General features: G+C 39.9%; 1 protein-coding gene across 1 annotated transcript in view; it reads left to right on the forward strand.

Annotated features, from left to right (window-relative positions):
* Window positions 1-27,452, forward strand: part of LOC126260958 (tetratricopeptide repeat protein 30A) — a 176,962-nt gene that overhangs the window by 117,763 nt on the left and 31,747 nt on the right. The window contains exons 8-9 of the mRNA XM_049958474.1: window positions 25,751-25,947; window positions 26,027-26,237. Coding sequence (XP_049814431.1) covers window positions 25,751-25,947; window positions 26,027-26,237 — 408 coding nt within the window. The remainder of the gene's footprint in view (window positions 1-25,750; window positions 25,948-26,026; window positions 26,238-27,452) is intronic.

A 27,452-nucleotide genomic window follows, 5' to 3' on the forward strand; every position in this document is an offset into this window, starting at 1 on the left:
GAAGAAGTGTAGAAAATGCTTATTGGTAATTACTGAATCACTATCAGAGAAGTTTCTGATATTCACATATCATTTGGCTTGTGCCAAAATTTTTTTTCAGAGGTTTGGGCATAAAATTTGTGGCAGCCAGTTTGTTGGTAATATGTTGAATTTTGATGAAAAGCAGTGTGGAATAAACATTGTTCATGATTTGCTAGGAGAGTCAAGACCAAAAGATAATTGAGTTCTGTTGAATGTGAAGTTTGTGCTCTGTATGCTCTTTGCTTTCAAAGGCATAGTGTATCCTGAACTCAATCAGTAAAGAGTATTGTAATGGGACCATTTAGATTTCAACCCAGCCACACATTCAGACCTCACTACAGATGAGGGTAGCCAATGGCAGTAAGGTGTCAGGAAGGCCTCTCAGCTACCGAGCAATAGGATGCTCTTCCATGGCAACACCAGATTAGTGCAATAGAACCAAAAAAGCAATAGGTGGTGGTGGGCAGAGCCTGCAAGCAATCAAATACCAGGATGATTTCCATTGAAGACAGTTGATACATGTAATTCCAAAAGCTGATGAAATTAAGGTAGGTGCTTGGTTGGAACCAAGTTCCCTTTGCCACTACAAGGTGGTGGTGGCCATAATGGAATCCTAGAAGAAGTTCATGTTCAGGTGATCTGGCCAGATGTTGGAGCAGCAATGGTCTGGTGTTGGTCAGTGAACTTGGTTACATCCCCCCCCCCCCCCCCCCCCCACATACAAGTACACACAAAAATCACTCAATCACCAGATGCCATTTCATAGGGCTCTGTTGCTCATTTCTTTTGCCATACTTGTGCAGCACCACATAACACAATAGAAGAAAAATGGGTAGCTCTTAGAAATGGTATATTGTATGTGGCAGAGAAACAGCTACACAAAGAGACAATGTCCAGTAAATATCCTTGAATACACACCAGATACTGAATTTCATTATAAAAATACAGCAAGAGGATTATGTGAAACAGAATGTAGATGTAATCTTATGGGATGGAAAGAGGAAGTAGGTAGGTAGATAAAGAAGAGATGGGAGATAAAGCAGAAGATAAGAATCTGACAAAGTACTGAAAGACCTAAATCAAAAAGACACCTCAAATAGAAACATTACCTCACAATTACTGATTAATTGGAAAGATGGGTGGAAGCTGACTTCAGGGAAGTTCAATTTGGGTTGGAGAGAAATGTGTGAAGACTCAAGGCAATAGTGAACCTATGACTTATCTCAGAAGATCCACTGAATAAAGACACATCTACACTTACAGCATCTGTAGATACAGAAAAAGCTTTTCACAGTGTTGACTGAAATATGCTCTTTGAAATTCTGAAGGTTGCAGGAATAAAATACAGGGAGCAAAAGGTTATCTACAACTTGTGCAGAAAACAGACTGAAATTGTAAAGGCCAACTGACATGAAAGATAGACTAGTTGAGAAGGCAGTGAGGCAGGCCTGCAGACTATCCACCATATTATTCATTCTGTGGAATGAGCAAGTAATAAAGGAAAACAAGGAGAAATCTGGAAAGGAAATTAAAGTTCAGGGAGAGGAAATAAAAAAGTTAAGACTTTGTAATGCCTTGGAAGATCAGATGAACAGAATGGATAGTATCTTGCAAAGAAATTATAAAGTGAGTATCAACAAAAGTAAGACAATGGTAATAGAATGCAATCAAATCAAATCAGGCAATATTGGTGGAATTAGATCAGAAAATAAACACTAATAGTAGTAGATGAGTTTGTTTAGACAGCAAAGTAATTGACAAAGACTTAAGCAGATAGGATATATAAAGCAGACTGCCAGGAGCAAGGAAAGCATTTCTGAAAATAAGACATTTGTTAAGATCTAATATAAATTTAAGCATTATGAAGTCTTTTCTAAAGGCATTTGTTTGGAGTTTTGTATAGAACTTAAATTTGGCAAATAAACAATTATGTGGAGATGAAGAAGCATGCACAAGATAGATTAGCATAGAAAGATACATCAAACCAGTGTTCAGACAAAAGACCACAACAACAAAATTGTTCTAATAATTTCATCTCTGTCCTTGTGTAGTTAATGGGGCACTTTCCCCATTACCACAGCTGATTTGGCAGACTGTCTCAGCAAAGAACTTTATGAATCCATTCCTTTGTCTAAATTTTTTTGCCACTATCTCCAGATATGCTATCAGTAAACCATAATATAATTCCATGATTCGGGTTCAGATTCTTTATTCGTCATTGACCACATACAGTAGAATAGGCTTTTCCAGTGATAGCAAGTTACATTTGCAGTCAAAGTACTAAAGTTAGTGTTCATATTACATGTACAACTTAAGTATCTTATAAACAGCTGTGATCTTAGATATTAATATTAACATTGTCCATATCATCTGCTGCTCTAAAATCATCTATGCTAACAGGCACCACAAAGTTTCCTTTCCTATATCTACAATATGCCCTGGCATCTGAAGTTCTGTCCAACTCTTTGTATCCTGGTAAAAGCTGCACCACACATTAATATATTAACTGGCAACTCAACTCCAACATTCATCGAGACTAACTTTTATGTACTTTGTGGTATATCATCACACAAGTTGACACAGAGTGACAGTGCACACAGTCTAGTTGCCTTCTCTTCTAATGATTAACTGTGCAGCTGTTCCATATTTTTAATAGTAGTGCCGAGATGAAATTATGGCTTCATTACATCCACTCTAGATCCATTTCAGCATTATATGCAACTAGGAAGTCAAACCTTAGAATGAGGTTGTAGCTACAGCAACCTGGGAAAGCACTTCCATGTCTGATCGTTGCTCCTTCCCACCAGGAAACTAACCTATGCTGAACCAAGCGAATTTACTCATCTACCTCCTTTTCCATTTAATCTGCAATGTGGGACAGCTTCATGTTTCCCTGTTCCTTCTGATTTACAACAGACAGCTACATCTCTGTGTCCAGCAGGAATTTATACTTTTCCCTCACACTACACTGGTGACACAGCGAGAAATGCTGTGCAAGGTCCATTGTGCTCCCATTTTTGTTTAATGATGGGAGGATAGAGAGATACCTGCCCCATATCCTTCCATCATACCCAATTGAAGATTGCCAGTAGCATTCTCACCCCCCCCCCCCCCTGCCATATCTTCTGCTCTTCTGCAATGAGGATCTTTATGGAGTTGCATACCATAACCATACAGTCTGATAACATATAATTTCTGTATTAGATACCACTGTGCTTTCTTTAAACCATGCTACCATCTCAGTCCCTTCAAGGGCCATCGTTGTCAACAAGAATCTATGCAATATTTTCAGAAAGTAAGACCTCCCCTTGGGGAATGTATCAAATACACTTGGCTCTGCATCATGTATGAGGGCCGTATTTAAATTATCACTGTCTGATAGCTCATAAATATTAGTATTCAACCTGCTAATTCTGTCCACAAATTCTTCATTGGTTTCACAATGCCTTTGAGACACCTTGAAAATATGAACATCCCAAAATTTCTCATCACACATTATATGATGGTGTGCTGAAAAGTAATATCTCTAAACTTTTTTTTTCTGTTCTCAATATTGGTTGAGGTACTGTATATCAAGTGCATTACTTGGCTGACTTTCCCACTTTGTTGATGCAATTTCGAACCCTCTGTCACTAGAGGACTATGAATTATAGTGTGTAACATGGTGGTGTATAATGTAACTATAGTGACAGTATCAACAAACTGGTCTCTCATTGGGAGAAATGTGTTCATTGCCAGGGTGACTACACTGAGAAATAAGTATGTAGGCATGATGAATAAAGATGTAGAATGTTAATAATGTTTGTTGTATCTAACACATTCCAGCTGGTCCATAGTGGCTGCTGCAGTCCCCTAAAATTCTTAATTTTTTCAACTTTGTTTTGTGGCTCTTGCTTATGAGGTGAAGGAGAAAAGTAGATTAACATCTGTTTCAGAAATACTGTCATCCATTTCAAAACCATCACTATCAATTACGGACTCAGATTCTTCAAGCAGCCCCAGAATTTCTTCATCAGTCCCCCATTTTACGACGAAGTTTTGTGATCAATACAACTACAGAAGTGCACTGCAACAACAAATGTGTAGGAAGTTGCCATGCCTATAACATATTTTTCAGGACATGTAGCCAGGGCTGGCCTTAGCTGATGTGTGGCCATGTGCAAACCTTCTGTGAAGGATGCAGGGCCGTCCCACATACCCCCCTCCCCGCCACTCCTCCAACACAGGTTATACACCTTTGTCATGTTCAAAAGAATTCTATGTTTTGCCATTCACATACTTCCAACATATCAAAAGACTGTTACTACAGCAGACCTACTGTTGTTATAGGAAAATTATTAATTGGAGAAAGAATATTAATAGATATGGTAATTACTAAAATGTTAATGATAAAAACTAAGTCAGCTGTGGGAAACCTTCCAATTTAATGATATTCAAAATCAAATAAGGTTCACAAGTGTTGTTCAGGATATACACCAAAATGTTTTCGTCACTTGACTGTGCTCTACATTTACAAGAAATTAAATGAGTTGTAGATTATAAACAGTAAGGTTTTTCTGCTTCACACTTTACACAAAACATCTTTTCCTTTCTTTTCAATATCCTCAAAATCAATTTTGAAGCCACGTCATGTTCCACTGATAGCATAGAAAGAGAAGACAGGCATTCTTGCAAGATGCTGCTTCTGAAATAATTCTTGATAATCTTTAAATGTGAAAAGCTCCTTTCAGCAGAGACGACAGTCACTGGCATGGTTAGCAAAATTCTGTAGGCAATTAAATGTTGGAAATGGGTTTCCAATGTTATTCAAGTATTTCAGTATTAACATAGGAGTTTTCACATCCTTGGACACCATTTCTCTGAACACTTTAATTTCCGCCAAATGTCTGATGTAACAATGTCTTTCAAACATTCACCATTCATGTTTACGGTTAGCTCTTTCTCAAGGTTTCTACATAACATTTTCAGTTCTTTTTCTTGTATGTATTTTAAACTTCTTGAGTAAACAAAAAGGTGAATATTTTGGAATACTTAGCGATTTGGACAACCCTTTCTTTCAAACTTTTCAACACTGTGGCAATGACAGGATTTTGTATTTCTCCTCTGAAGGTTGAGCCCTGCAAACCATGTAATTACCTTCACAATCAAATTGTTTCACCTTCTTGCCTGTTCTCTTTTCTCCAAATTTTGGTTCAGTCTGTAAACTTTCAGCTATCTTTTTGCTGTCATCTGCACATTAACAAAACTGCCTTCACAGAAATTCTCAATAAACTTCAGTAGACTTTTGGGGGATATCGTTGCTACTTTCACGTCCACATTTTCTGCTTGAAGTACCTTTCTTTCTGTGGTAATGGGAAAGAGAAAGTCATATGATAAGACAACATCTACAATAAACTTGAAACTTTGCAATTCATTCACAGCACACCATATGACAACACCTTCAATAAACTCGAAGCTTTCTAATTCATTCATAGCAAGTGAATGTGTTTTGCTCTTTGTTTTCGATTCAATAGTGCTGTTGCTCACCTCAAGAAGGGCATCTCTGACTTCTCTTTCATAGTATCTTATAGCTTTGACACTCTCCACTCTGCTTTCCCATGGAGTATCTGAAAGCTTTTTCACTGTTTAAGTTGGTACCCAGTTCAATAAGATTGCCCATCTCTGAATGGAAACAGTGAAAATAATGCATGTTCTTTGAATTACACCGAAAAATGTGAGTGCTTTTGCTGTAGATTTTACTGCATCTGATAATGCAAGATTAAGACTGTGGCTGGCACATTGCATATAAAGTGCTCTTGGACTGCACTTTAGAATTCTGGCTTGAACACCACTTTTGTGCTATTATCTTAACTTTGGCCTCTGCAGTAATGAATATAGAGTCCTAGTTGATCTAGTTTTGGTAAAAGGCTTTCAGTAAAACTATCTCCTGTTGTTGAAGTGACATTCAGAAAGTCAAGGAAGTGTTCTTCTACAGTCACTGCATCTTCTGATGATAAATTTACTAATCTAACAATCAATGTCATCTGTTCATTGTGGCTTGTACCAGGAGTACAATCAAGTGTGACAGAAAAATATTTACTTTCTTTTACAAAATTAACAATATTGTGTTTTATTTTATTGGCAAGCAAGTTTTGAATGTTTTTACCAAGATAATGGTCATAAATTTCTTGAGTTTTTACCTGCCTTAAATGTTCCTGCAAAACAGGGTCAAATTCTGCTCTCATTTTGATCAAACCAAGAAAATTACCATCATTTTCTTGATAGAGCTTACCACTGGTTCTCATTAAGACCATATTATGTTGATCAATGCACCTGATGGTGAGTGTAATTCTTTTTAGAACCTGATGCCAATGTTCCTTCTCCTTTTCCAGTAGTTCAAGGTCAATTTGATGAATACCACATTTTTGTTTCAAAAACATCTCACATTCTTTCCATTTTTTTGTACAGTTTATGTGGTTAAATGATTGTTTATGCTCTTGAAGCTGATTTCCTAAATGAACCGTATCACAGAGTCCTTCACTTGACACTTGTTTGAAGGAGATCCAAAAAGTTTACAACAAAAACAAAAAAAAATTGTAGGTAGATTTCAAATAGACAAGCCATTTTGATCCCTTTTCTCTCCAATTGATAAAGTTCTTACATAAAAATGAGTTGAAAATTTTCTTCTGTTCTCATTTAAGGAATACTCAAACTTTCTGTACAATTTCATTTATCGTAAAGGATGTTAACATATTAGACCAAGTGCCTGGGTCTGAATTTGTGATTACCTCACTATTGCTACTGCTAGGCCTACCTGAATGTGGGATAGCAGGAGGTCCACATTCCAATGCTTCATATTCACTTGTATCTAAAGCATCACATGATGAGATATTGCTATCGTCCTTTAAGAACACTTTAGTCTCACTGTCTGAAGTTGTTGGTTGAAGAAATTTTTCAAAACTGCCTTTTTATGAGTTCAAAAACTGTTCATGTTGTAGCTTTTTTCTTGATCTTTTGAGCACCTAAATTGTATTTTATAAAACTGGCTCTTTCAAGAGACATTTCCCTGTAGGCACTTTGATCTTCACAGGACAGGCAAAAACACTGTATCTTCACATAGAGTGCACACACAACACATGAAATGGTGTGATCTGGAAAAGTACCATCTGTTTCAACTGACAATGATGAACAAATCATTCTGTGGGAAACACCTGCTGACGGAAGAATGTAATGCATGATTGTTAACCACAACAGTGAGTAGAAAGAGTGCAAAGAGGCACAGAGAAATAATGAATTGCATACCTCTTAATTCACACTGGAGCGATAGTCATGTGTTGGCAGTAGATATTACTATAGCACATCAATATCATAGTCCCCTGGTTCCCTTGACTCCAATGCAGGCCTAATTTTCCGAGAAGTACTCCAGTGGCTATAGTCATGCCACAATGGGTATATAATTGAATTACATTACAAGTAGTTTCAGAAACACCTTACTTTGTTTTTTCAATCTATCTGTAATAAAAAAATTACAGGCGAGTTTTCAAATTATCTTCTAATGTTTTGCATGGGACCCCTAGAAGCATGGGGCCTTGTGTGGTTGCACCATTTGCACATGCATCAGGCCTACCATGCATGTAGCACTTTGTGGCAGGAGGAACATCCATCTATTGGCTCTCCAAAGTGCTAAAAGAGCAAACAGTTGACTTCAATCTGTCACTGCTCAGAAATAATGCATCATGGAGTAAAAATCAGGAAAGTTATGCTTGGAAATTCATTGAGTGCTAATTATCAGGGAAATCATAAAATGCCCGTAATTTCTACAGGCAGTGACCAGAATGTGTTAAAAAGCTTTAACAGTTTTCAGGTAAAAATTTGGAGGCATTACTTTTCAGCACACCCTCATATATGCCGTTGTATCTCCTGCTAATCTCAATCAAGTCATACTCAACAGCTGATCCTGGTTTCAACTATCAAAACTTGTGGATGTTCTTCAGTTTTCCAGTAAAACCAGCATATTCTCCTCTGCTCTTCGCCAGAAAGGAGTAACTATACTGGCAGCACAGAAACCCAAGGCAGGTGAGGACACACCAGGGGCCTTTCCAATTTGATATACAACGCAAGATCTGCACGACCTCATCTAGTAAATGCTGGGCTGCCTCCAAGTTTACCTTCTTGCCTGAAGTGGCATTTTTGTCTGTGGCACATCTCTATGGGGCAAGGAAATGAAACATACACAAAACTCAGAACAGAGAAAAGAATAACTCCACGAGCAAGTACAATATCCAGACTGAATTTCCACTCTGCATTGGAGTGTGTGCTGATTTGAAGCTTCCTAGCAGATTAAAACTGTGTGTCAGATTGGTACTCAAATCTGGGAAATCTGCTTTTCATGGACAAGTGCTCTACTGACAGAGCTATCCAAGCATGACTCATGGCCTTACCAAATAACTATATGTCCACCAGTACCTTTTTTCCACCTTCCAAACTTCACAGAAATTCTCCTATATACCGTGTGGGACTAGCACTCCTACAAGAAATAACATAGGGAAGAAATGGCTTAGCCACAGCTTGGTGGTTGTTTATAGGTCTTTGATAAGCACCTGTTTTGTCTAATGTTTGTACAAATTCTCAGTTATTCGCCTAACATTGGGACAGTGCTGATAAGAGGCTGACTGTTGTTACATTAGCCTGATTTCTGAGTCATCACAGATGCAAGAGGACAATGGCAGATGGTTCAGTAAAAACTAAATATTCTAAGCCATTTACATAAAGAAACCTAAAGAATATATCCATGTTTGTGGTAAAACAATTAATGCCAATTGCATCATGAAAATGTATATGCTGAAATTTCACTTGTTGTTGGTGATCGCCCTTCTTTCTTTTTTATAAGCTTTCATTAGCCCTTATCTGCTTACTTCGTTTCTTTCCCAGTGTTTTTTGATTCATTGAGTTGGGTCCACTATTTTTACTTCTTTTTCTTCCTGTTCTTTTCCTTTTTCTTCCAGGCCTTATCCCATATCTTCACATGGTTGGCATGGTAATCTGGATTTGGCAGTGTAAGTGGTAGAGGGTGGCTGGATGCCCTTCCTGTCACTACCACTTTCGCTCCATCCAAGGACAGAAATTATGTACCTGATCTGTTTGTGACTAGTGTTATCCATGGGAAAGTGTGAGGACATTTTTGAAGTATTTGCATATCATGTAACTGAGATGGGAGATGTGTACTAGCCTGGTATTCACTTAGTCAGATGCAGAAACTGCCTACAAACCACATCTGGGCTGGCTAGTAAACTGGCTCTCATCATTAATCTGCCAAATTTATTTGATCTGGGGTCAGTGCAACTCCCTAAATCCCAGTAGAGGTGTGCTAATGCATGCGGGTATCTGGAGGGGTCAAGATTTGATTCAGTGTGCTATATCCATTTCCAAAGTCAGCCTATTACTTTGCCTGACAAAAATATATTAATTTTTGTATGCAGTTGGTGATAATTTTAGAGAATATCACGTATGAATATGATTCGATAAGTCTGGTAAAACAGCAAGAAAAAATATTTGTTTCATGGACGGTTCACCTTACTGCTTGACATAGTGGAATATACGCTTGTTCCAGTGGTCCTCCATCTTTTCCATCCCATTGGAAAAATAGGTTGTGTCAAACTCTGCAAAAAAAAAATCATTGATTGCAACTATTGCTTCCTCGTTGTTGTTGTTGTGGTCTTCAGTCCTGAGAGTAGTTTGATGCAGCTCTCCATGCTACTCTATCCTGTGCAAGCTTCTTCATCTCACAGTACCTACTGCAACCTACATCCCTCTGAATCTGCTTAGTGTATTCATCTCTTGGTCTCCCTCTATGATTTTTACCCTCCACGCTGCCCTCCAATACTAAACTGGTGATCCCTTGGTGCCTCATAACATGTCCTACCAACCGATCCCTTCTTCTAGTCAAGTTGTGCCACAAACTTCTCTTCTCCCCAGTCCTATTCAATACTCACTCATTAGTTATGTGATCTACCCATCTAATCTTCAGCATTCTTCTGTAGCACCAAATTTCAAAAACTTCTATTCTCTTCTTGTCCAAACTATTTATCGTCCATGTTTCACTTCCATACATGGCTACACCCACACAAATACTTTCAGAAACGACTTCCTGACACTTAAACCTATGCTCGATGTTAACAAATTTCTCTTCTTCAGAAATGCTTTCCTTGCCATTGCCAGTCTACATTTTATATCCTCTCTACTTCGACCATCATCAGTTATTTTGCTCCCCAAATAGCAAAACTCCTTTACTACTTTAAGTGTCACATTTCCTAATCTAATTCCCTCAGCATCACCCAACTTAATTCGACTACATTCCATTATCCTCATTTTGCTTTTGTTGATGTTCATCTTATATCCTCCTTTCAAGACACTATCCATTCCGTTCAACTGCTCTTCCAAGTCCTTTGCTGTCTCTGACAGAATTACAATGTCATCGGCGAACCTTAAAGTCTTTATTTCTTCTCCATGGATTTTAATACCTACTCCGAATTTTTCTTTTGTTTCCTTTACTGCTTGCTCAATATACAGATTGAACAACATCGGGGAGAGACTACAACCCTGTCTCACTCCATTCCCAACCACTGCTTCCCTTTGATGTCCCTCAACTCTTATAACTGCCATCTGGTTTCTGTACAAATTGTAAATAGCTTTTTGCTCCCTGTATTTTACCCCTGCCACCTTCAGAATTTGAAAGAGAGTATTCCAGTCAACATTGTCAAAAGCTTTTTCTAAGTGTACAAATGATAGGAACGTAGGTTTGCCTTTCCTTAATCTAGCTTCTAAGATAAGTCGTAGGGTCAGTATTGCCTCACGTGTTCCAATATTTCCACGGAATCCAAACTGATCTTCCCCGAGGTCGGCTTCTACTAGTTTTTCCATTCGTCTGTAAAGAATTTGTGTTAGTATTTTGCAGCCATGACTTATTAAACTGATAGTTCGGTAATTTTCACATCTGTCAACACCTGCTTTCTTTGGGATTGGAATTATTATATTCTTCTTGAAGTCTGAGGGTATTTCGCCTGTCTGATACACCTTGCTCACCAGATGGTAGAGTTTCGTCAGGACTGGCTCTCCCAAGGCTGTCAGTAGTTCTAATGGAATGTTGTCTACTACTGGAGCTTTGTTGCGACTGAGATCTTTCAGAGCTCTGTCAAACTCTTCACGCAGTATCATATCTCCCATTTCATCTTCACCTACATCCTCTTCCATTTCCATAATATTGTCCTCAAGAACATCGCCCTTATATAGACCCTCTATATACTCCTTCCACCTATCTGCTTTCCCTTCTTTGCTTAGAACTGGGTTTCCATCTGAACTCTTGATATTCATACAAGTGGCTCTCTTCTCTCCAAAGGTCTCTTTAATTTTCCTGTAGGCAGTATCTATCTTACCCCTAGTGAGATAAGCCTCTACATCCTTACATTTGTCCTCTAGCCATCCCTGCTTAGCCATTTTGCACTTCCTGTCGATCTCATTTTTGAGATATTTGTATTCCTTTTTGCCTGCTTCATTTACTGCATTTTTATATTTTCTCCTTTCATCAATTAAATTCAATATTTCTTCTGTTACCGAAGGATTTCTACTAGCCCCCGTCTTTTTACCTACTTGATCCTCTACTGCCTTCACCACTTCATCCCTCAAAGCTACCCATTCTTCTTCTACCGTATTTCTTTCCCCCATTCTTGTCAGTTGTTCCCTTATGCTCTCCCTGAAACTCTGTACAACCTCTGGTTTAGTCAGTTTATCCAGGTCCCATCTCCTTAAATTCCCACCTTTTGCTTCCTCATTTGATGAAAATTTCTTATTGGGAAGCCAAAGTTTCAAGCTAGAGAACAAGAAGAGGTCACTTGGGGCTAAGTCTGGTGAATAAGGTGGATGAGGAACCAGTTCAAAGCACAGTTCATGCACTTTTGCCATTGTTGTCACTGATGTGCAGGATGGGCATTATCCTGGTGAAAAAGCACTGTTTTCATGCCAACCTTGGTCTTTTTCAGCCAGTGCAAGTTTCAGATGATCCAACAATGTAGCATAATAGGGTCCAGTTATGGTTTTGCCTTTTTCCAAGTAATCGATGAGAATCATTCCATGGGAATCCCAAAAAAACACTGGCCATCATCTTACCAGCTGACAAAATGATCTTTGCCTCCTTCAGTGCACTTTCATCAGCCTTTGTCCATTGTTTTGACTGCCATTTTGCCTCTGGTGTGTAATGATGGATCCAGGTTTCATCAACAGTCACAAACTGATGCAAAAAGTTTTGCAGACTGTGATTAAACATCACCAGACATTGTGTTGAAATGTCGTCCTGGATGCACTTTTGGTCATTGGTGAGCAGTCACAGCACCCACCTCACACACACCCAATTCTCGATCCAGGGTGTTATGTGCTCACTAAATCAAGATGCTTACAGTTTCAGAAATCTCACGAATTTTTATTCTGCAGCTTTGCATTACCATATCATGGATTTTGTCAGTGGCCGCAGCTGTGTAAGAGTACAAGAGCATGTGAACACGCTAACTTTCAACACCTTGTGGATTCATTGGTTATTTTTCTTTGAAAGCTGTTAACAGTAACATAGATGCTGCAATCTGAAAGATACGGCACTTAAATCTACCGTGCTACTGCTACTCTAGATTCCATGAAACTTGGCATTGAGGTGGCGAGCACATCTTCAGTTGTGCACATTTTAAGGAGCTTTTGTGCATGCGCATCTGGCGTGACATAACTCCCTTAAGAGCCAGATACATACAGATGTGATAACATATGGTTCACAGTGTGCACAGCTAGCCCTTATCATTCAAATAGAAGTTTATGTCAGTGCCACAAGGTGGTAGCACACTGCTGCAGACTTTTATCAGTGTTTGCTCAGCAAAAATCCTGCTAGATGATAGCACACTCCTCAGACATGCTAATTCACTCACTATATACTGTAGTACAATTAGATCAGACATCAGTATATGTTAAAGTCGCACAGACAATAAATCTATTTTGTGAGTTTCTGAATGAGTTATAGTATATTAAGTTATGAATTTTATCATACAAAAATCCATTTGAGGCACAGACAAGGGAAACTCCCCATTGCTCCCTTCTCGGATTTAGTGGTAAGGTGGTCCAGTGGATAGCCTGTTAAAAACTGAACATAGATCAAGCATGAAAACAGGAAAAATCTGTACTGAACTGTGAAGAAAAGTAAAATAGAAACAGTGAATGGTCCAAGAATAAGAAGTGCAATAAAGAGCAGTCTGATTCAGCAACAGCATCATGGGTAATTGATCATGGTGTCGGACTGCCAAGTGGGTGAGCAGTGTTTGAAACTTATTCATGCCTCTCTTTTTTTTCACAACATTATGAACTGTCTGTCCAGTCACTGAAGTGTTTGTTCTCTTTCTTAGTCTTGGCAGTTGTCATACTATACTTTGGTTATAGAGTATGTGTCCTGTGGTAAGAATACATTACCGTAGAAAGTAAATGTGATGAATAGTGAGAGCAGGTGAGATGCCACTTAGGTGTCTCACAGAAATGAAGACAACAAATAGACAGGTGTGAACTATGTTGCAACAAAGGAATTCAAGAGTCAAAACTTCCAAAATGGAACACAACTTCAAAAACTTTAAAAACTTATCTTTTGATAGAGCACAGGGAAAACTGTGTTATTGTGAAACTATTGCGTTCATTTATCACAGCTGAAGTGACAAATTACTTTGTTTTCATCATTTCCTTGGGAGTGATCACATTCACATTCATACGAACACCTAAATTGGGCAAGGCAGCATATCTCACTCACTCATCACCTGTATAAGTTAGGTGTCTCGATAAGTGGGTCCTATCATATGACCCACGTACTGTCACTAATGCCATGTATGACACACCAGACATATTTACTGGTGGAGGATTTAGTTGACTTCTCGCCTTGTCGTCAAATGTTTGTGGTTACCATTCAAAAGCCACTTCCTTTTGTCTGCTATTGAGTAATTGTGCAGAATCAACTTTCATAATAGACACAGACTACAGACATTAATTTGAATACAACAATAGACCGGATGGACAGTTCACAGTTTTTTGAAGGGGGAAAAAAATTTGGCACGATGGAGCTTTGAACATGGGCTTGTCCATTTTGTAGTCGAACCTCTGTCATCACTTAACCATGATCCCATGGCTATGCATTGTGTGCTTGATGGTGTACTTCTTGAGCTTGGACCTTTCACTGTTTCTCTGGGTTCCCCCCCCCCCTCCCCCCACCCCGACAGTTTGGGACACCTTCTTCCTGGTTTCATGCTTGATCTGTGTTCAGTTTTTGATGGGCTGTCCACTGGGCACTCTTACCACTAAATCTGGCGGGGGTGCGATGGCAAGTTTCCCTTATGAGGAGCAAAAGGGCACATCACCGTCAATTGTGATATTTTAGCATTTATTCATGCTTCTGAAATCTGTCGATCTTATGGTGAGTCAGGTTTACCCATGCTGAAGGGTCACATTGTATGCACGAAAATGCATGAAAAGCTGAATCACTGATTTCTCTGATATTCATTTAAATGTGGGATCAACAGCGGTGTGCTTATGGATCTCTGTGTGTCATTCGTATTATAGGCAACTAGTCAATTGACCATGTTGGTAGACATTACTACCTGAGTTTAATCATTTGCACAAACAGCACTTTGTGTTTGGAGTCAGTTCTTTACTATGCAATGGCAACAGGACCTATGTTCAATCTATTTTAAATGCTAACAGAAAAGTAAATAGGTGAAGAAAGGTCAAGAATTGTGCTTGGGTAGCTCAGACGGTAGAGCACTTGCCCACAAAAGGCAAAGGTCTTGAGTTTGAGTCTTGGTCTGGCACACAGCTTTAATCTGCCAGGAAGTTTCATATCAGTGCACACTCCACTGAAGATTGAAAATCTCCTTATGGGAACAGAAAGGTAAATTATCAGGAAAAGTTAGCTGCAAAGGAACTAGAATCTCTGACAACAGATCCTTTGATTGAGAGAATGATGAAGTCAAATCAGCATGAGTACAAGAAAACATTTAACAAGGAAGTGTACAGTTAGCACAAGTTGTTGTGTGGGCACAACGTGAGAATATCTGACCTTAAGCCCAGAAGTAAATTTACGAACTAATACATCTGTTAGGGATCTTGTACGAGGTGCATTCAAGTTCTAAGGCCTCTGATTTTTTTTCTAATTAACTACTCACCCGAAATTGATGAAACTGGCATTACTTCTCGACGTAATCCCCGTGCAGACGTACACATTTTTCACAACGCTGATGCCATGATTCCATGGCAGCAGCGAAGGCTTCTTTAGGAGTCTGTTTTGACCACTGGAAAATCGCTGACGCAATAGCAGCACGGCTGGTGAATGTTCGGCCACGGAGAGTGTCTTTCATTGTTGGAAAAAGCCGAAAGTCACTAGGAGCCAGGTCAGGTGAGTAGGGAGCATGAGGAATCACTTCAAAGTTGTTATCACGAAGAAACTGTTGCGTAACGTTAGCTCGATGTGCGGGTGCGTTGTCTTTGTGAAACAGCACACGCGCAGCCCTTCCCGGACGTTTTTGTTGCAGTGCAGGAAGGAATTTGTTCTTCAAAACATTTTCGTAGGATGCACCTGTTACCGTAGTGCCCTTTGGGACGCAATGGGTAAGGATTACGCCCTTGCTGTCCCCGAACATGGCCACCACCATTTTTTCAGCACTGGCGGTTACCCAAAATTTTTTGGTGGCGGTGAATCCATGTGCTTCCATTGAGCTGACTGGCGCTTTGTTTCTGGATTGAAAAATGGCATCCACGTCTCATCCATTGTCACAACCGACGAAAAGAAAGTCCCATTCATGCTGTCATTGTGTGTCAACATTGCTTGGCAACATGCCACACGGGCAGCCATGTGGTCATCCGTCAGCATTCGTGGCACCCACCTGGATGACACTTTTCGCACTTTTAGGTTGCCTTGCTGTGCTGGTACTGCGAACGGCTGAAAGCAAGGGGAAACTACAGCCGTAATTTTTCCCGAGGACATGCAGCTTTACTGTATGATTAAATGATGATGGCGTCCTCTTGGGTAAAATATTCCGGAGGTAAAATAGTCCCCCATTCGGATCTCCGGGCGGGGACTACTCAAGAGGACGTCGTTATCAGGAGAAAGAAAACTGGCATTCTACAGATCGGAGTGTGGAATGTCAGATCCCTTAATCGGGCAGGTAGGTTAGAAAATTTAAAAAGGGAAATGGATAGGTTAAAGTTAGATATAGTGGGAATTAGTGAAGTTCGGTGGCAGGAGGAACAAGACTTTTGGTCAGGTGATTACAGGGTTATAAATACAAAATCAAATAGGGGTAATGCAGGAGTAGGTTTAATAATGAATAAAAAAATAGGAGTGCGTGTTAGCTACTACAAACAGCATAGTGAACGCATTATTGTGGCCAAGATAGACACAAAGCCCATGCCTACTACAGTAGTACAAGTTTATATGCCAACTAGCTCTGCAGATGATGAAGAAATTGATGAAATGTATGACGAGATAAAAGAAATTATTCAGGTAGTGAAGGGAGACGAAAATTTAATAGTCATGGGTGACTGGAATTCGTCAGTAGGAAAAGGGAGAGAAGGAAACATAGTAGGTGAATATGGATTGGGGGGAAGAAATGAAAGAGGAAGCCGCCTTGTAGAATTTTGCACAGAGCATAACTTAATCATAGCTAACACTTGGTTCAAGAATCATAAAAGAAGGTTGTATACCTGGAAGAACCCTGGAGATACTAATAGGTATCAGATAGATTATATAATGGTAAGACAGAGATTTAGGAACCAGGTTTTAAATTGTAAGACATTTCCAGGGGCAGATGTGGATTCTGACCACAATCTATTGGTTATGAACTGCAGATTGAAACTGAAGAAACTGCAAAAAGGTGGGAATTTAAGGAGATGGGACCTGGATAAACTGAAAGAACCAGAGGTTGTAGAGAGTTTCAGGGAGAGCATAAGGGAACAATTGACAGGAATGGGGGAAAGAAATACAGTAGAAGAAGAATGGGGAGCTCTGAGGGATGAAGTAGTGAAGGCAGCAGAGGATCAAGTAGGTAAAAAGACGAGGGCTAATAGAAATCCTTGGGTAACAGAAGAAATATTGAATTTAATTGATGAAAGGAGAAAATATAAAAATGCAGTAAATGAAGCAGGCAAAAGGGAATACAAACGTCTCAAAAATGAGATCGACAGGAAGTGCAAAATGACTAAGCAGGGATGGCTAGAGGACAACTGTAAGGTTGTAGAGGCTTGTCTCACTAGGGGTAAAATAGATACTGCCTACAGGAAAATTAAAGAGACCTTTGGAGAGAAGAGAACCACTTGTATGAATATCAAGAGCTCAGATGGCAACCCAGTTCTGAGCAAAGAAGGGAAGGCAGAAAGGTGGAAGGAGTATATAGAGGGTTTATACAAGGGCGATGTACTTGAGGACAGTATTATGGAAATGGAAGAGGATGTAGATGAAGATGAAATGGTAGATAAGATACTGCGTGAAGAGTTTGACAGAGCACTGAAAGACCTGAGTCGAAACAAGGCCCCGGGAGTAGACAACATTCCATTAGAACTACTGATGGCCTTGGGAGAGCCAGTCATGACAAAACTCTACCATCTGGTGAGCAAGATGTATGAGACAGGCGAAATACCCACAGACTTCAAGAATAATATAATAATTCCAATACCAAAGAAAGCAGGTGTTGACAGATGTGAAAATTACCGAACTATCAGTTTAATAAGTCACAGCTGCAAAATACTAACGCGAATTCTTTACAGACGAATGGAAAAACTGGTAGAAGCTGACCTCGGGGAAGATCAGTTTGGATTCTGTAGAAATGTTGGAACACGTGAGGCAATACTGACCTTACGACTTATCGTAGAAGAAAGATTAAGAAAAGGCAAACCTACGTTTCTAGCATTTGTAGACTTAGAGAAAGCTTTTGACAACGTTAACTGGAATACTCTCTTTCAAATTCTGAAGGTGGCAGGGGTAAAATACAGGGAGCGAAAGGCTATTTACAATTTGTACAGAAACCAGATGGCAGTTATAAGAGTCGAGGGACATGAAAAGGAAGCAGTGATTGGGAAGGGAGTAAGACAGGGTTGTAGCCTCTCCCCGATGTTATTCAATCTGTATAATGAGCAAGCAGTAAAGGAAACAAAAGAAAAATTCAGAGTAGGTATTAAAATTCATGGAGAAGAAGTAAAAACTTTGAGGTTCGCCGATGACATTGTAATTCTGTCAGAGACAGCAAAGGACTTGGAAGAGCAGTTGAACGGAATGGACATTGTCTTGAAAGGAGGATATAAGATGAACATCAACAAAAGCAAAACGAGGATAATGGAATGTAGTCAAATTAAATCGGGTGATGCTGAGGGGATTAGATTAGGAAATGAGACACTTAAAGTAGTAAAGGAGTTTTGCTATTTAGGGAGTAAAATAACTGATGATGGTCAAAGTAGAGAGGATATAAAATGAAGACTGGCAATGGCAAGGAAATCGTGTCTGAAGAAGAGAAATTTGTTAACATCGAGTATAGATTTAAGTGTCAGGAAGTCGTTTCTGAAAGTATTTGTATGGAGTGTAGCCATGTATGGAAGCGAAACATGGACGATAACCAGTTTGGACAAGAAGAGAATAGAAGCTTTCGAAATGTGGTGCTACAGAAGAATGCTGAAGATAAGGTGGGTAGATCACGTAACTAATGAGGAGGTATTGAATAGGATTGGGGAGAAGAGAAGTTTGTGGCACAACTTGACTAGAAGAAGGGATCGGTTGGTAGGACATGTTTTGAGGCATCAAGGGATCACAAATTTAGCATTGGAGGGCAGCGTGGAGGGTAAAAATCGTAGAGGGAGACCAAGAGATGAATACACTAAGCAGATTCAGAAGGATGTAGGTTGCAGTAGGTACTGGGAGATGAAGAAGCTTGCACAGGATAGAGTAGCATGGAGAGCTGCATCAAACCAGTCTCAGGACTGAAGACCACAACAACAACAACAGGTCGTCATGCAGAATTGTGTGCACAGAACCCACAGAAATGCCAACTCTGGAGGCGATCTGTTCAACAGTCTTTCGGCGATCCCCCAAAACAATTCTCTCCACTTTCTCGATCATGTCATCAGACCGGCTTGTGCGAGCCCGAGGTTGTTTCGGTTTGTTGTCACACGATGTTCTGCCTTCATTAAACTGTCGCACCCACGAACGCACTTTCGACACATCCATAACTCCATCACCACATGTCTCCTTCAACTGTCGATGAATTTCAATTGGCTTCACACCATGCAAATTCAGAAAATGAATGATTGCACGCTGTTCAAGTAAGGAAAACGTCGCCATTTTAAGTATTTAAAACAGTTCTCATTCTCGCCGCTGGCGGTAAAATTCCATCTGCCGTACAGTGCTGCCATCTCTGGGACGTATTGACAATGAACGCTGCCTCATTTTAAAACAATGCGCATGTTTCTATCTCTTTCCAGTCCGGAGAAAAAAAAATCGGAGGCCTTAGAACTTGAATGCACCTCATACATTTGTCCGAAAGAAGACAAAAGCACGAAAACTCCCACTTACAGAAAAATGCAAAATGGAGAGTTGTGAAAGCTTACAAATTATTTTGTTATTGTCCTAAACTATACTTAATTGTGTAGAAAACTACAAAATTCCACAAAAACAATTCTTTCTTTTGTCAGATAAGTTATGCATCTTATTATTATTATTATTATTATTACTGTTATTATTATTACTGTCAGTGGCTGTAATTGTATAAACTTGTTGATAAGCATAACTGTTATACAGCAGATGCTATTAATTTCACACTCTCAAATTTTTCTGAATCTAAAAATTTGTGAACTGCCAGAATGTACACTCCTGGAAATGGAAAAAAGAACACATTGACACTGGTGTGTCAAACCCACCATACTTGCTCCGGACACTGCAAGAGGGCTGTACAAGCAATGATCACACGCACGGCGCAGCGGACACACCAGGAACCGCGGTGTTGGCTGTCGAATGGCGCTAGCTGCGCAGCATTTGTGCACCGCCGCCGTCAGTGTCAGCCAGTTTGCCGTGGCATACGGAGCTCCATCACAGTCTTTAACACTGGTAGCATGCCGCGACAGCGTGGACGTGAACCGTATGTGCAGTTGACGGACTTTGAGCGAGGGCGTATAGTGGGCATGCGGGAGGCCGGGTGGACGTACCGCCGAATTGCTCAACACGTGGGGCATGAGGTCTCCACAGTACATCAGTGTTGTCGCCAGTGGTCGGCGGAAGGTGCATGTGCCCGTCGACCTGGGACCGGACCGCAGCGACGCATGGATGCACGCCAAGACCGTAGGATCCTACACAGTGCCGTAGGGGACCGCACCGCCACTTCCCAGCAAATTAGGGACACTGTTGCTCCTGGGGTATCGGCGAGGACCATTCGCAACCGTCTCCATGAAGCTGGGCTACGGTCCCGCACACCGTTAGGCCGTCTTCCGCTCACGCCCCAACATCGTGCAGCCCGCCTCCAGTGGTGTCGCGACAGGCGTGAATGGAGGGACGAATGGAGACGTGTCGTCTTCAGCGATGAGAGTCGCTTCTGCCTTGGTGCCAATGATGGTCGTATGCGTGTTTGGCGCCGTGCAGGTGAGCGCCACAATCAGGACTGCATACGACCGAGGCACACAGGGCCAACACCCGGCATCATGGTGTGGGGAGCGATCTCCTACACTGGCCGTACACCACTGGTGATCGTCGAGGGGACACTGAATAGTGCACGGTACATCCAAACCGTCATCGAACCCATCGTTCTACCATTCCTAGACCGGCAAGGGAACTTGCTGTTCCAACAGGACAATGCACGTCCGCATGTATCCCGTGCCACCCAACGTGCTCTAGAAGGTGTAAGTCAACTACCCTGGCCAGCAAGATCTCCGGATCTGTCCCCCATTGAGCATGTTTGGGACTGGATGAAGCGTCGTCTCACGCGGTCTGCACGTCCAGCATGAACGCTGGTCCAACTGAGGCGCCAGGTGGAAATGGCATGGCAAGCCGTTCCACAGGACTACATCCAGCATCTCTACGATCGTCTCCATGGGAGAATAGCAGCCTGCATTGCTGCGAAAGATGGATATACACTGTACTAGTGCCGACATTGTGCATGCTCTGTTGCCTGTGTCTATGTGCCTGTGGTTCTGTCAGTGTGATCATGTGATGTATCTGACCCCAGGAATGTGTCAATAAAGTTTCCCCTTCCTGGGACAATGAATTCACGGTGTTCTTATTTCAATTTCCAGGAGTGTATATTCGTGAGCTGCCACTGGATTTTGTCAATGGTTTCCTTTGTGATGACCTCAGTTGGATGGCTGGACTGCACTTCATCTTCTGTTCTCATCTGATGACATTTAAGTTCATTAATCCAAAAGTAAATGGTTTTTGGTGATAGCACAGAGTCCAAGTGAACTTCATCCAATTCTGTTTTGATTTCTAGGCAGTCCAAGCCTTCAAATGAAAATGCTTAGTAACAGCATGAAGGTTGTATACCTGGAAGAATCCTGGAGATACTAAAAGGTATCAGATAGATTATATAATGGTAAGACAGAGATTTAGGAACCAGGTTTTAAATTGTAAGACATTTCCAGGGGCAGATGTGGATTCTGACCACAATCTATTGGTTATGAACTGCAGATTGAAACTGAAGAAACTGCAAAAAGGTGGGAATTTAAGGAGATGGGACCTGGATAAACTGAAAGATCCAGAGGTTGTAGAGAGTTTCAGGGAGAGCATAAGGGAACAATTGACAGGAGTGGGGGAAAGAAATACAGTAGAAGAAGAATGGGTAGCTCTGAGGGATGAAGTAGTGAAGGCAGCAGAGGATCAAGTAGGTAAAAAGACGAGGGCTAATAGAAATCCTTGGGTAACAGAAAGAAATATTGAACTTAATTGATGAAAGGAGAAAATATAAAAATGCAGTAAATGAAGCAGGCAAAAAGGAATACAAACGTCTCAAAAATGAGATCGACAGGAAGTGCAAAATGGCTAAGCAGGGATGGCTAGAGGACAAATGTAAGGATGTAGAGGCTTGTCTCACTAGGGGTAAGATAGATACTGCCTTCAGGAAAATTAAAGAGACCTTTGGAGAGAAGAGAACCACTTGTATGAATATCAAGAGCTCAGATGGCAACCCAGTTCTAAGCAAAAAAGGGAAGGCAGAAAGGTGGAAGGAGTATATACAGGGTTTATACAAGGGTGATGTACTTGAGGACAATATTATGGAAATGGAAGAGGATGTAGATGAAGATGAAATGGGAGATAAGATACTGCGTGAAGAGTTTGACAGAGCACTGAAAGACCTGAGTCGAAACAAGGCCCCGGGAGTAGACAACATTCCATTAGAACTACTGATGGCCTTGGGAGAGCCAGTCATGACAAAACTCTACCATCTGGTGAGCAAGATGTATGAGACAGGCGAAATACCCACAGACTTCAAGAAGAATATAATAATTCCAATCCCAAAGAAAGCAGGTGTTGACAGATGTGAAAATTACCGAACTATCAGTTTAATAAGTCATGGCTGCAAAATACTAACGCGAATTCTTTACAGACGAATGGAAAAGCTGGTAGAAGCGGACCTCGGGGAAGATCAGTTTGGATTCCGTAGAAATGTTGGAACATGTGAGGCAATACTAACCTTATGACTTATCTTAGAAGAAAGATTAAGAAAAGGCAAACCTACGTTTCTAGCATTTGTAGACTTAGAGAAAGCTTTTGACAATGTTAACTGGAATACTCTCTTTCAAATTCTGAAGGTGGCAGGGGTAAAATACAGGGAGCGAAAGGCTATTTACAATTTGTACAGAAACCAGATGGCAGTTATAAGAGTTGAGGGACATGAAAGGGAAGCAATGGTTGGGAAGGGAGTGAGACAGGGTTGTAGCCTCTCCCCGATGTTATTCAATCTGTATATTGAGCAAGCAGTAAAGGAAACAAAAGAAAAATTCAGAGTAGGTATTAAAATTCATGGAGAAGATGACATTGTAATTCTGTCAGAGACAGCAAAGGACTTGGAAGAGCAGAATGGACAGTGTCTTGAAAGGAGGATATAAGATGAACATCAACAAAAGCAAAACGAGGATAATGGAATGTAGTCAAATTAAATTGGGTGATGCTGAGGGGATTAGATTAGGAAATGAGACACTTAAAGTAGTAAAGGAGTTTTGCTATTTAGGGAGTAAAATAACTGATAATGGTCGAAGTAGAGAGGATATAAAATGTAGACTGGCAATGGCAAGGAAATCGTTTCTGAAGAAGAGAAATTTGTTAACATCGAGTATAGATTTAAGTGTCAGCAAGTCGTTTCAGAAAGTATTTGTATGGAGTGTAGCCATGTATGGAAGTGAAACACGGACGATAAATAGTTTGGACAACAATAGAATAGAAGCTTTTGAAATCTGGTGCTACAGAAGAATGCTGAAGATAAGGTGGGTAGATCACGTAACTAATGAGGAGGTATTGAATAGGATTGGGGAGAAGAGAAGTTTGTGGCACAACTTGACTAGAAGAAGTGATCGGTTGGTAGCACATGTTTTGAGGCATCAAGGGATCACAGATTTAGCATTGGAGGGTAGCGTGGAGGGTAAAAATCGTAGAGGGAGGCCAAGAGATCAATACACGAAGCAGATTCAGAAGGATGTAGGTTGCAGTAGGTACTGGGAGATGAAGAAGCTTGCACAGGATAGAGTAGCATGGAGAGCTGCATCAAACCAGTCTCAGGACTGAAGACCACAACAACAACAACAACAGCATGAAACTTAGGTTTCTCCATTTTCAGTCACATCGATGCCTTGGCTAATTCAGAAGGCTGTCAACAATAAATTGTATGATCCTTGAAATAATCAGGCTTACTAACCATGAAAAGGGCCAAAAAAATGGTCTATTCTTTCATTGGAATTTACCAGACTTACCAAACCACTCTCATACTTATTGTGAATTAAAACAATAATTGCGTTGTTTCAGTCTTGGAGAAGTGTCCTCTCATCTTATGAGAGTGTGATCACTTACAATTCAGTACTAGTTTAGGGTAGTCTCATAAAGTACAGTTGTTTTATTTTTTGATAAATATTGTCAGTTTCATCTTAGTTCCCACTCTTCTCCAAATTCTTTTTTCCCCCTCCTGCAAGTGTGTGTTAACGACAAACATATTATTCTTCTCAGAACATTCTAATAAGTATGACCTCTTGTCATTCCTACTATTAGATCCATTTTTTTGCTAGTAATAATCACCTAGGAAACTGTGGTCATTCTAATGAGTGCCCACGGCAGTTTTTCTTTGCGTTTGGGAATATTGGTTCATATAATGATCTAGAGATAAAAATATTTTTTTTTCAGTAGAATGTATAAATGAAAGATTTTGTTATTCTTCACCAAAGAAATTGTCGCAACAGGAAGATTGTATGTGACACAACTACAAGTTTAAACACAATGAATACCTTATGATTGTATGGCCAAAAAGAATTCTACCTGGAAGTTACATGCTGTCTGCTTGAAGCAATCCAAAGAAACTGATCAGAATTATGGCAAAGCCACTCGGGGAAGTTACATCATGATAATCCCCTCACTCACATCTGAATATGTTGTCTCAGCCACCATATTCACCAGACATGGTCCCCCGATGACCCTGAAGAGAACCATGAAAGGACGTCGTTTTGCCACTGTTGATGAGATGAAAACAGAACTGCTGAAGGAACTGAACACTGTAACAAAAGTGAGTTCCATAAGTGGTTCCAAGACTGGAAAAAGTGCTAGGACAAGTGTATTGTATCTGAGGGGGATTACTTTGAAGGGGACAAAGTTGATGTTGATGAATAAATATAGATTCTTTTAATAAAAACAAAAATGTCCGTTACTTTTTGATCACAGCTCATTTGTACACCTGCAAGAGGGGAACAAAGAGATGGCCTCTAGCAGTAGTTTACTCACTTTTCGATATCTGTACTATAAATGCAACCACCATATTCATCCAAGATGAAATGAAAAAAAACACAACAAATAGAAACTTTTTCTTGTAAAAACTGGGTCAGACCTACAAAAACTGCAGGTAACAGATAGAGATACTAATGTAAGGGGGTTATCTAACAAAATAGTTCAGTCAATAGAAAGTATTCTACAAAAGAAAATCAAAGAAGTGACAACACATGCAGATGAGCATCTCACAGTGTAAGGTCAGTGCCACGTTTGTGTAAAATAAGATAAAACAAAGAAGCAGACATATAACAAGCTAAGTAAACCAAAACAGTATTGTGGACACTGCCATAATCACGAATGTAACATACATTCAGAAAGAATTCTGAAGTGCGTCTCCTGCCTTGAAGTTGATGACTCAGAGTAGTTTGTGTTATATATCAACACATTTGTATTTTTTATTGTAATATGCCAATTTTTTTCATCCAACCTAATATCATAACAATTAACAACATTTATAAGTTACTGCCATAATTGAAATAAATAATCCATTTTAAAGGTTGTGATTTTTTTATCAGAAGACTATTTTAATACCAGTGTTTTCACCAAACAACCCCCCCCCCCCCCCCACAGCATCCATGTTACTAGAAAAAAATCTCAGGTGTCCAAGGGTTAAGGGTGTGTGTGGTGTGTAACCCATATGTCTTTAGATGTAAGAGAAATTGAGTTTCATAAGTATGACGATCTTCTTTACAGTATCTCTATAGTTTCCTAGATGCACTGATAACACAACAAACCTCCCCTGAAGAGGCATACAAAAAATTTGATGATATTGCATCAAAACATACAGAACAGCTCAGGAAATTAACAAAGCAAGTGCAGGAGGCCAGACAAAATCTTGATGATGAATTTGTGAAAAGAGCTGTTGCAGAATATGAGGATGCTTTGGACAGGTATAAAACATGTATTTGTTTCATAGTATAAATGAAAATATATGCTTTTTATCTTGACTAAAATATTTAAATTTTTTAGGTACATACCAGTACTTATGGCACAAGCTAAAATTTACTGGGACATGGAAAACTATGCACAAGTTGAGAAAATATTTCGTAAGTCAGTGGAATTTTGCAGTGAAAATGATACATGGAAACTTAATGTGGCTCATGTATTGTTCATGCAGGAAAATAAGTTCAAAGAAGCTACAGGATTTTATGAACCAATTGTCAAGAAATATTTTGATAGTGTAAGTTTTCATTTCCAGACAATTAATGTATTTAATAAATACTTAAGAAACTTACCTGAAAACTGACAGTCATTAATAATGTTTGATCGAGGATTCATTGAGTGTGAAGTAGTAAAATCATTATTCTAAAAAAATATTTATTTCCCACTGTATAGTTGGTGTTAGTAACCAAGTTCATCAAGTATGATCCAAACTTCAACGTTTCTAAAAACTCTTTGCAGAGGATACTATATAGCATGCTTTAACAGTTGCGAGCAATTGTGGCATGTATCGTGCCAACAAATTCCTCACACAAAAATATCTGTACCATATAATATACACCCAAAACATGTGAAGTGTTTCTAGTTTCCGCTGTGACATGCAGATCTCCACTCAGCAGTCAGTCACCCCAGTTTCATGGATTTGTTGGCCATGCCTTCAATTGTGACATCAATTGGATGTCATGGAGATTTGCTGTCTCTTGTACTCCTACAAACATGCTTGCTTGGGGCAGAGTCTTCATAATACTTTTTCAGCTTTTCTTCCATTTTCTAATTCATCTCAGGGGAGATTAATCTTGCTGCAATTAAGATCTTCTTTAAGCCATATGGACGCAGACTCTGACTCATTTATTTTATGATGATTCCTCATCCTGAGAACCAATGGCATAGTACTTTGTCAACACTCAGAGTTCTCTTTACTCATGATACATAAATACTTTTATGTGCAAGGAAAAGTTATAATGAATTATTTAAGAATAAAGGAGATGACTTGCTGAAAGGCAGAAGTGCTGCATCGTCGGCAAATAAACAAACAAAAGGTACGGAGATTTGCTAGCTTTTGGAATGAAATTCCTTTCTCAAGCTGTAGAGCAAACACACACACACACACACACACACACACACACACACACACACACACACATTCTTGTGTCCCTACATTGTGCTCAGTTGACCGAGCACAAGAGCACAATGTAGTGAGAGAGCTGTGTGCATGTTTGTTTGTGTGTGTGTGTGTGTGTGTGTGTGTGTGTGTGTGTGTGTCTACATTTTTCTCTACAGCTTGAGAAAGGAATTTCATTCCAAAAGCTACCAAAGCTCTGTACCTTTTGTTTGTGTACCTTCTGCCTTTCGGTGGTCATCTCCTTTATTCATAAATAATTCATTATTCTCAACCAAAACTTTCCGAAAAGATCATGTTTTGTATACCACATCAAAAAACAGAAATGTGTACTTA

Source organism: Schistocerca nitens, chromosome 5 (assembly GCF_023898315.1).
Source record: "Schistocerca nitens isolate TAMUIC-IGC-003100 chromosome 5, iqSchNite1.1, whole genome shotgun sequence".
NCBI classification, from domain to species: Eukaryota; Metazoa; Arthropoda; class Insecta; order Orthoptera; family Acrididae; genus Schistocerca; species Schistocerca nitens.